This window comes from Ranitomeya variabilis, chromosome 4 (genome assembly GCF_051348905.1).
Source record: "Ranitomeya variabilis isolate aRanVar5 chromosome 4, aRanVar5.hap1, whole genome shotgun sequence".
NCBI lineage: Eukaryota > Metazoa > Chordata > Amphibia > Anura > Dendrobatidae > Ranitomeya > Ranitomeya variabilis.
In genome coordinates, this window is record NC_135235.1 from 598,855,392 (window position 1) to 598,866,954 (window position 11,563).

Here is an 11,563-nt window from a genome sequence, read left to right on the forward strand (position 1 = left end):
AAATGGCGCTATAACAATAAATAATAATAATAATAATAATATATACATATATATATATATATATATATATAATATATAGATGGTGGCCTGATTCTAACGCATCGGGTATTCTAGAATATGTATGTAGTTTATTTATGAGGTTTTCAGAATAATGCAAAGAATACACAGGATTCGGCTGGCCGGGCGTGACCAATTAGCGAAGCGTGGTTCAAATTCCGCACCAATTCGCACTGATTGGTCACGCCTGGCCGGTCGCGAACAATCAGTGAAGCCAGGGCCTGCTCCAGGTTTTTGAGGGCCCCGGGCGAAAGAGTCAGTGGGCCCCCCTCTTTAAAACATACCACGATTCATGATGCACAGATACAGCAGAGAAAAATAGCACAGCCACATAGCATATAGCACAGGCCACGCAGCATATAGCACAGGCCACGCAGCATATTGCCCAGCCACGTAGTATATAGTACAGACACATAGTATATAGCACAGAGATGTAGTATATAACACAGGTCACGTAGTATAGAGCACAGCGATGTAGTATATTGCCCAGCCACGTAATATATACCACAGCCACCTAGTATATAGCACAGCTTATATAGTATATAGCACAGAGATGTAGTATATAACACAGCCCACGCAAGATCTAACACAGCCCACGTAGTATATAGCAATGTGGGCACCATATCCCTGTAAAAAAAAAAAAAAAGAATTAAAATAAAAAATAGTTATATACTCACCCTCCGTCGGCCACCCGGATCCAGCCGAGGCGTTTACCGATGCTCCTTGCGACATTCCGGTCCCAAGTGTGCATTGCGGTCTCGCGAGATGATGACGTACCGGTCTCGAGAGACCGCTACGTCATCATCTCGCAAGACCGCAATGCATGGACCAGTCACCGGAGCGTCGCGAGGAGCAGGAAAGGCCTCGACTGGATCCGGGGGCCCACGGAAGGTGAGAATATAATGATTTTTTTTTATTATTATTATTTTTAACATTAGATCTTTTTACTATTGATGCCGCATAGGCAGCATCAATAGTAAAAAAGTTGGTCACACAGGGTTAATAGCAGCGTTAACGGAGTGCATTACACCGCGGCATAACGAGGTCTGCAAACGCTGCCATTAACCCTGTGTGAGTGCTGACTGGAGGGGAGTATAGAGCGGGCACTGATGGCTGGGGAGTAGGGAGGGACTATTTCTCGGCCGGACTGCGGGATTTCCGGGACAGACAGACAGACAGAAGTGACCCTTAGACAATTATATAGTAGATATCTAATATATAAAGCTGAATGTGTGTATGTATGTGTGTATGTATGTCCGGGATTGGCATCTGAACCGTCGCAGCTACAGCCACAACATTTTGCACAGTCACACGTCTGGACCCCGAGAGCGTCATAGGCTATATTGTGAGGTGAAATTTTAACCCCGCGCTTTCCAATTCACCAAACAATTTTGCCCCTATCTACATAATGGGGAAAAAGTGAAAGGAAAAGTGTTGGAGGCGTCGCAGCTACAGGCACAAAATTTTGCACAGTCACACGTCTGGACCCTGAGAGCGTCAAAGCTATGTTGTGAGGTGAAATTTTAACCCCGCGCTTTCCAATTCACCAAACAATTTTGCCCCCATCTACATAATGGGGAAAAAATGAAAGGAAAAGTGTTGGAGGCAAATTAACAGCTGCCAGATGTGAACAAGGGGGACTTAAAGAATGAGAGCGATGGCGCCAAAGAGTATATACTGTACAGTTGCTAAGGTGGGGCCCCGACATGGGATAATCACCACACCACCACGGGGATATGAACACACACACAAAATGCGCCACACACTACCACGTGCTCGAACACATATACCACCCTCAGCGCACATTTCACCACATATACACCAACCTTGCCACATAAAAGTTGAAACACAAAAGTCGCCTCTCAAAACTCGCCACGCGCAAAACTCTCCACATGCAAAACTCTCCACACGTGCAAAACTCACCTCATGGAAAACTCGCCACACGCAAAACTTGCACACGCGGAAAAATTGCCACATGCACAAAAGTTGCAACACATGCAAAAGTTGCCTCACACAAAACTTGCACATGCGGAAAAATTGCCACATGCACAAAAGTTGCAACACATGCAAAAGTTGCCTCACACAAAACTTGCACATACTCAAAAGGCACCACACATAAAACTCGCCACGCGCAAAACTTGCTGCACACAACTTGCTACACTAACCTGTCACATGCAACTCGACACACAAAAAGTTGCTACACGCATGTCGCCACACAAAACTCATCTCACAAAAGTCGCTACATGCATGTCGCCACACGCAACTCAACACACACAACTTGACACATGAAACTCGCCCTAAAACACACACAAGTCTGGTATTATCCTTCAAAAATAAAAATCTGATTAATAAGCTGACAAACTACAAGAGCAACAAATGTACCATATAGGAATCCGGCAACTGTCAGTCACGTGACCAGTCTATTATGTGTATGTGTGAGCTAATATATACTGCCAGGGGGTGGGCTTACTGTTGGCTGGGGATTTATCAGGCTGCCAATTTAGCTTACAAATACTGAGGTAAAAATACTGACCAAATAACGTGTGAACGAGGTCTAATACAGGAGGAGATGACATACAGATATATACTATATACAGGAGGAGATGACACACAGGTATATACTATTTACAGGGGAGATGACACACAGGTATATACTATATGCAGGAGGAGATGACACACAGATATATACTATATACAGGAGAGATGACACACCGGTATATACTATATAGAAGAGGAGATGACATACAGGTACATACTACATACAGCAGGAGATGACATACAGGTATATACTATATACAGAAGGAGATGACACACAGGTATATACTATATACAGGAGCAGATTACCTACAGGTATATAGTATATACATGAGGAGATGACATACAGGTATATGCTATGTATAGAAGGAGATGACATACAGGTATATACTATATACAGGAGGAGATTACATACAGGTATATACTATATATAGGAGGAGATGACATACAGGTATATACTATATACAGGGGAGATGACACACAGCAGGTATATACTATATACAGGGGAGATGACATACAGGTATATACTATATACAGGAGATGACATACAGGTGTATACTATATAAGGGAGATGACAAACATGTATATACTGAGGTGAAAATGAGGTGTGAGGTGAAAATGAAAAGGTGTGAGTGCAAAATGAGAGGAGTGAGGGAAAATAGTGGAGTGATCGGAAAATGACAGATGTGAGGTCAAAATGACAAGTGTTAGGGGGGAATGAGAGGAGTGAGGGTGAAAATAAGAGGAGTGAGGGGGAAAATGAGAGGTGTGAGGGAGAAAATGAGAGATGTGAGGGGGAAAATGAAAGATGTGATGGGGAAAATGAGAGGCGTGATGGGAAAATAAGAGAAGTGAGGTGCTATAACTAACCACAGATATTTACTATGCCCAGGCAACGCCGGGCTCTTCAGCTAGCTTAGATTTACAATCTCCATGCTTTTCTCATGGTCAACTTTATGTGGCCTGTTCAAGAGTTGGAACAGCCAAAAATCTGATTGTCTTTGCACCTGAAGGAAAAACTAAGAATGTCGTTTATCAAAAGGCTCTCGAATAAGTAGTAGAAGATTACTTCACATTACTTGGCCAGTTTAGTTAAATCTGTGTGGAATATCTCTGGTGTTGAAATATATGTTGTAAAATGCTTCTATTAGCTTAGTTTTTGCCTTTTAATAATTACATTTCTATCTATTTGTTTTGTGGTTTTTTTGTGCAGAATAAATTTTTGTTAACACATTCTATTTTGCTAACAGCAGTTATTACCCCGGGCGAAGCCGGGTAGTACAGCTAGTAGATATACAGTGGGGCAAAAAAGTATTTAGTCAGTCAGCAATAGTGCAAGTTCCACCACTTAAAAAGATGAGAGGCGTCTGTAATTTACATCATAGGTAGACCTCAACTATGGGAGACAAACTGAGAAAAAAAAATCCAGAAAATCACATTGTCTGTTTTTTTAACATTTAATTTGCATATTATGGTGGAAAATAAGTATTTGGTCAGAAACAAACAATCAAGATTTCTGGCTCTCACAGACCTGTAACTTCTTCTTTAAGAGTCTCCTCTTTCCTCCACTCATTACCTGTAGTAATGGCACCTGTTTAAACTTGTTATCAGTATAAAAAGACACCTGTGCACACCCTCAAACAGTCTGACTCCAAACTCCACTATGGTGAAGACCAAAGAGCTGTCAAAGGACACCAGAAACAAAATTGTAGCCCTGCACCAGGCTGGGAAGACTGAATCTGCAATAGCCAACCAGCTTGGAGTGAAGAAATCAACAGTGGGAGCAATAATTAGAAAATGGAAGACATACAAGACCACTGATAATCTCCCTTGATCTGGGGCTCCACGCAAAATCCCACCCCGTGGGGTCAGAATGATCACAAGAACGGTGAGCAAAAATCCCAGAACCACGCGGGGGGACCTAGTGAATGAACTGCAGAGAGCTGGGACCAATTTAACAAGGCCTACCATAAGTAACACACTACGCCACCATGGACTCAGATCCTGCAGTGCCAGACGTGTCCCACTGCTTAAGCCAGTACATGTCCGGGCCCGTCTGAAGGTTGCTAGAGAGCATTTGGATGATCCAGAGGAGTTTTGGGAGAATGTCCTATGGTCTGATGAAACCAAACTGGAACTGTTTGGTAGAAACACAACTTTTTGTGTGTCGAGTTGCATGTGACAGGTTAGTGTAGCAAGTTGTGTGCAGCAAGTTTTGCTTGTGGCGAGTTTTCCATGAGGTGAGTTTTGCACGTGTGGCGAGTTTTGCGTGAGCCTAGTTTTGCATGTGGCGAATTTTGCGCGTGGCGAGTTTTGAGTGGTGACTTTTGTGTTTCGACTTTTATGTGGCGAGGTTGGTGTATGTGTGGTGAAATGTGTGCTGAGGGTGGTATATGTGTTCAAGCATGTGGTAGTGTGTGGCGCATTTTGTGTGTGTTCATATCCCCGTGTGTGGTGAGTGTCCCATGTCGGGGCCCCACCTTAGCAACTGTACAGTATATACTCTTTGGCGCCATCGCTCTCATTCTTTAAGTCCTCATTGTTCACATCTGGCAGCTGTCAATTTGCCTCCAACACTTTTCCTTTCACTTTTTCACCATTATGCAGATAGGGGCAAAATTGTTTGGTGAATTGGAATGCGCGGGGTTAAAATTTCGCCTCACAACATAGCCTGTGATGCTCTCGGGGTCTGCTGAAATGGGCATTGTTTGGACTGCTTTTTAGCAAAACTAAATACATTATTTTGAATTTTTTGGTTCTTTTTCTCTGGAACTTTGAAGTCTTTTGTCAGCCTCTAAGAACACTGTAGACATACCATAAATTGTTTTAAAAGTTCTCTGCAGATATTTGCAATATGTAATGTATTTTGTTTTCTTTTTGTGTTTTAATCATATTCTTGTTTTCTTTTTTTTTTTTTTTCTTCTTCAGCCAAAATTTATCCCAGAATTCATCAAGTAAGTGCAAAATTTAGTCTTATGGCTTGTAGCACAGATTATTTCAGGAAAGTTGTTGGTTGGCGGCTAGGATATTTAGGAATATCCAGCAGCAAAGTATTTCAGGAGCAGTGATTATATTGTGGAGGATGACAGATTGATCGTTAGGCCGGAGACACATTAGCGTATCACATCAGATGCGATATGCTAATACACTCGGCTCCTGCTCTGCTGCAAGTGTGATCAGAGTGTCAGTACTCTGTGCGCCGAGCCTCTCGCATGAGAGAATCGCAGCAGAGGAGATGAAGAAATTAACTTCTCCATCTCCTCTGTTGTCGGCTTCCGCAGGTATCTCACTGCACTCAGGTGATTACCGATTGCAGTGCGATGTTTGTTTCACATGCACTCATAGACTTATATAGGTGCATGCGATCCAAGTCTTGCATGTGTCCGATAGTAGCAGGAAAAAAAACGCCACTGAGAACACAAGCATAGGATTAAATTGGTACAAATGCAATACGATTTTCAATCCGATTGCATTTATCAGATTTAATCGCAAGTGGAAGCGAGCCCTCAGTAGAGTATTTCAGGGGCAGTGTGCTAATCTTAAGGGGGCAATGACCTGTCCATTACCTGCCAGCAGCACATAAGAACGTGACCATTACCAGCGGACGGCTAACTTCACTGCATTTTTCAGTAAACAGAAGGAAGGCAATTTGGACATTGTGTCTGGAACTCGATACATCGGAAATGGAGGCGTTTATGGTTGGGACTTAAAGAGGAAGCTTATCAGGTCAGCAGAAGTTACGGTTAGCTTTCAGTGCTTTAATCATTAACGTTTTTATAATTGATCATCTCATGGGATCTTCTTAATTGACCCTAACAGTCGAGGGGCAAACTTCCTATCCCAGGTTTTGCTGCGTCCAGGAGCCTCCGACTTGACGGGGAGTTTTAGGTAAGTGAAACCCGTCTTCTATCATCATTAATAAATCCTTTCATGTGTAAAATGGTGTTTTCTGGTGGAATTTGTAATCCTAATGCAGAACCAAAATGTAGACATGCTGTTCTCAAGGTATGTTTGGGGTTTGTCTTCAGCTATAACACTCAGCATGTTTCCAATATCTCTACCCTCTGAGTGAAGATTACGACGGGGACAGACATCCGCCATGACACACTTTGCTCAACCAAAAATCATACTTTGCAGCTTCTACATCACTGCATAATACAGCGCCATATGTTTCACGATCAACACAACCACACAATCAATTTTGACAGAGATATGTCATTAGCATCCCAAATCACCAACCCTAAGAATGGGTTTTGTGGCCCTACACAAAGCATGTGCTGTATGGTATTGACACGGCTACCATTGGTGTGTGGCCACAGGGGCCTACAGAAGCTTTTTTTCATCACTAATTGTTTTAAGTAGCATAAACATAATGATTAGTGATGAGCGAATATACTCGTTACTCGGGATTTCTCTAGCACGCTCGGGTGTCCTAGTATTTTTTAGTGCTCTGAGATTTAGTTTTAATTGCCACAGCTGAATGATTTACATATGTTAGCCAGCTTGATTACATGTGGGGATTCCCTAACAACCAGGCAACCCCCACATGTACTTATGCTGGCTAACAGCTGTAAATCATGCAGCTGCGTCAACAAAAACTAAATCTCCGAGCACTTACAAATACTCGGAGACCTCCCCGAGCATGCTCAGGAAATCTCGAGGAACGAGTATACTCGCTCATCACTAATAATGATCATCATCGACAATTAATCATGATGATTTATCACTTGTACTTCAGTTCTTCACAACTTTCAAGATTTGTGCCATCAGTAAATGCTAAACACCTGTACAGACCTAATCCTTCTCATAGCTGATGGGTTATTACCGTTGTATGCGGTCTGTCCCATATGAGGACTGATCAGTTTAGAGAGTTGTCTATACTGGATACAATAGTGGCCAACTTTCAGCTGTGAAAAGAATTGGGATATTATGCTGTTATTGCTTTTTACTGACATCAAGCGGAGAACTGTAAATGGACCTGTACTTTCAGCTAACTTATTAAAGTGGTGACAATTGAAATACTCTGTAAGATTCTTCTAAGGACATTTCTTTCCACACCCTTTCTTGTCCGTCATCGTTGTATACTGGTCTTTCTTGCATTTTATTCAGAGTTTTCTGGGCACAAATTATTTCTAAATTGTAATTGTTTTTTGTGTACAATATGCTATATAGGCTTTATAAGAAAGAGGTTCTGCAGAAGCTGGTGGAACACTGCGTCTCCAAGGGTTACGTATTCCAGATGGAGATGATTGTTCGAGCGCGGCAGTTTAATTACACAATCGGAGAGGTAAAATATCATGGACTAGAGAGCTGCATATAACCTGTTGTCCCTGTGCCATGGAATAGCATGGGTGCAATAATGATGGCACAGGAGAGTTCATAGGTGAAATTTTGTAGTGAATGCTTACTCATTAGTAGTGATGAATGAACGTGCTGGGATAAGGTGTTATCCGAGCATGCTTGCATGCTCGAAAAATATATTGTCCCTGCTGCATGTCTCGTGGTTGTTCCTCAGCCGCAGCACATGCAGGGATTACCTCCATGTGACATGCAGGTGTGAGGATTCAAACATATTATTCACGCACACCAAAGTCACTCGATGAGCACCTAAGCATGCTCTGATAACACCTTATCCAAGCACGTTCGCTCATCACTACTTATTAGGTATGTCATGGGTACTATTTGCAAAAAAAAAAAAAAGAAGCTAGAACATGTACACAAACATCAACCATGTGAATGAGGCCTAAGGCTTCTAGTTACCTGTAACCTTCATGATTGGTCTGGAGCACAGAAATTTTGCACTGACGCTGTCGACACTTGGTCTGAAAATCCCTGAATTTTCCCTTTTTTTTTTTTTTCTCTTTGCTAGGTGCCGATCTCATTTGTGGATCGTGTCTACGGAGAATCCAAGCTCGGGGGCAACGAAATAGTCTCATTTGTAAAGGGGCTGTTAACTTTATTTGCCACCACATGAGTGCTGCCGGAAGACACCGTCCACCACGTTTAGCAGACTTCATGTTTACCCGAAACTTTTATTCTGAACAGATGGAAGTTTTATTCTTGCAGAAGAGACAGAGACAAACAAATGTAATTTATTTTTGTATGAAAATCCTGGGTGGACCGTCTTCCACATGATGGAGGTTTTCTGTATTTCTGTAAAGTATACTGAAACGTTCTTATAAACCTGATGTTTGAGTCCCTCGCTATTAAAGATCGCGCAAGCACCTCAGCAGGTAACAGTAGATGCAATATCATCATTTGTGCTACTCGCCTCCCAAAGCAAAAGTGGTGGGTGCCGGACAAAGGTTTAAAAGACCTGGCAGACTAAGGTCATCCAAACAAGCTGATTCTGGCACGATTGACCATCTAATATTTATAAGACGGTCATCCATCATTCATTTGGTCAGTATAGGGAAGAAATGGGGTTGGGCCTGTTGAGAAAAATCAGATGCCGTACAGAGCCACAGTTTAGCTTCCTAATATATTATATTATATATATTTGCCCCATATAGTGCTGCACAAACCTTGATTATGGCCCCATAAGATGCTCCATACAGACACTTGCCCCATATAATGCTCCACAAACGTTAATTATGGCCTCATAAGATGCTCCATAAAGATATTTGCTCTATATAGTGCTGCACAAACGTTGTGGCCCCATAAGATACTCCATACAGACATTTGCCCCATGTAATGCTGCACAAACGTTAATTATGGCCCCATAAGATGCTCCATACAGACACTTGCCCCATATAGTACTGCACAAACGTTGATTATGGCCCCATAAGATGCTCCATACAGACACTTGCCCTATATAGTGCTGCACAAACGTTGATTATGGCCCCATACAGACACTTGCCCCACATAGTGCTGCACAAACGTTATGGCCCCATTAGATGCTCCATACAGACACTTGCCCCATTTGCTGTTGCTGCGATAAAAAAAAAATCACATACTCACTTCTCCATCGCTCAGGTCCCCGGCACCTTCAATATTCACCTGACTTCGTTCCGGCGCCGCTCCATCTTCAGCGTCTTCTGCACTGACGTTCAGGAAGAGTGCGCGCACTAACCACGTCACCGTGCCCTCTGACCTGAGCGTCACTGCAGAAGACGCTGAAGACCGAGCGGCGCCCAGAACGGGGAGCAGGTGAATATCGCACAGTGCTCCCCCTCCCCATTATACTCACCTGCTCCTGGCGCGGTGCAGGCCCTGGTTCCCCGGTGCCCCAGCTTCCTGTACTGAGCGGTCACCGTTACCGCTCATTACAGTAATGAATATACAGCTCCACCCCTATGGGAGGTGGAGCAGCATATTCATTACTGTAATGAGCGGTACCATGTGATCGCTCAGTACAGGAAGAAGCTGGGTGAGCCAGGGACCGCGTCGGGAGCAGGTGAGTATTATTAGACAGCCCCCGCTCCCCCTCCCCTGTCGACCCCTGGGTATGACTCTAGTATAAGCCGAGAGGGGGACTTTCAGCCCCAAAAAATGGGCTGAAAATCTCAGCTTATACTCGAGTATATACGGTACCTCTTTTCTGCAAACAGAAAAGAAATTGAAAGTTATAAAGTTCGTAAACTTTTTTTTGTATTATATACTAAATAACATGGCTTGCTTACGTAAGATTCCTCTTATGCCCGGTTTAGATGGCTGTATTAAAAATCGGCCAGGCAGGACCTCAAATTGTGGAGTTGACTGGCTCCGTATGCAGCCTCTTGTGGTCCTCTTTGCAGAAGGCTGCTGGAGCCAACTTTTACATTGATTGCATTATTCTGGTCTTTAAAATGAAGCAACGTAATGTATACAGTCCCCATTGCTGCCTACAATGACTCCGTGTATGGTCCATGACACACGGATCAATTACAAGCTTCACTGAACTGAAAATAAGGTGTTTATGAAGATTGCCAAATGCTTAGCAAACATCCTAAAATATATTTTATAATGTTGTAGTGCGGCGGTGTTCACACCGTGCAGTAATAAGGCAGTGACCAGTAAAGTTCAACGTAAATGTCCTTGTTCAAAAACTAACAAATGAAAGGCAAACTATATCCTCCGGATCGCAACCGGGGCATCAAAACAGTCCTTCTCCGACACCAGTTGCTGTGGGCAACTGCACCACTGTGTCGCTGAGGGGGCGCCAGATGCTATGCTTCCTTTGGCTCTATTGACTACACACAAGCCGGATGTTGCAGAGCCACCTTCTCTGCAGCTTGCAAACAAACACTGGCACACCCAAACCTTTGCTGCAGGTTTTTAAATGGGATCTGTGGCCATGGGCCACTTGTATGACCCAGCTGGAAGGAGTGAACTGCAATCCTGTAGTTCACTCTAAAAATAAAAGCCCATGCCAGGTTTCCTTAAATCCGCTGCAGCCATTTGGTAAATTCAAAAATGTTCATTTTTTTTCACATTAATGTATACTCTGCACCCCATTTTGTCTGAAGAAAAACCGAAATGTAGTAATTTTTGCAAATTTATTAAAAAAGAAAAACTGTAATATCACATGGTCATAAGTATTCAGACCGTTTGCTCAGACACTCATATGTAAGTCACATTCTGTCCATTTCCTTGTGATCCTCCTTGAGATGGTTCTACTCCTCCATTGGAGTCCAGCTATGTTTAATTAAACTGATAGGACTTGATTTGGAAAGGCATACAACTGTCTATATAAGAGCTCACAGTGCATGTCAGACCAAATGAGAATCATGAGTTCAAAGGAACTGGCCAAGGAGTTGAGACAGGATTGTGGCAGGGCACAGATCTGGCCAAGGTTACAACAGAATTTCTGCAGTACTCAAGGTTCCTAGGAGCACAGTTGCCTCCATAATCCTTAAATGGAAGAAGTTTGGGACCACCAGAAGTCTTCCTAGAACTGGCCGTCCAGCCAAACTGAGCAATCGTGGGAGGAGAGCTTTGGTGGGGAGGTAAAGAAGAACCCCAAGATCATTGTGGGTGAGCTCCAGAGATG

General features: G+C 43.1%; 1 protein-coding gene across 1 annotated transcript in view; it reads left to right on the forward strand.

Annotated features, from left to right (window-relative positions):
* The window catches only part of DPM1 (dolichyl-phosphate mannosyltransferase subunit 1, catalytic), a 31,191-nt gene extending 22,362 nt beyond the window's left edge, over positions 1-8,829 (forward strand). The window contains exons 5-9 of the mRNA XM_077253218.1: positions 5,521-5,546; positions 6,223-6,318; positions 6,412-6,480; positions 7,765-7,879; positions 8,462-8,829. Of these exons, the coding sequence (XP_077109333.1) occupies positions 5,521-5,546; positions 6,223-6,318; positions 6,412-6,480; positions 7,765-7,879; positions 8,462-8,566 (411 nt within the window). The 3' untranslated portion in view covers positions 8,567-8,829. The remainder of the gene's footprint in view (positions 1-5,520; positions 5,547-6,222; positions 6,319-6,411; positions 6,481-7,764; positions 7,880-8,461) is intronic.
* Positions 8,830-11,563: the final 2,734 nt, after the last annotated feature.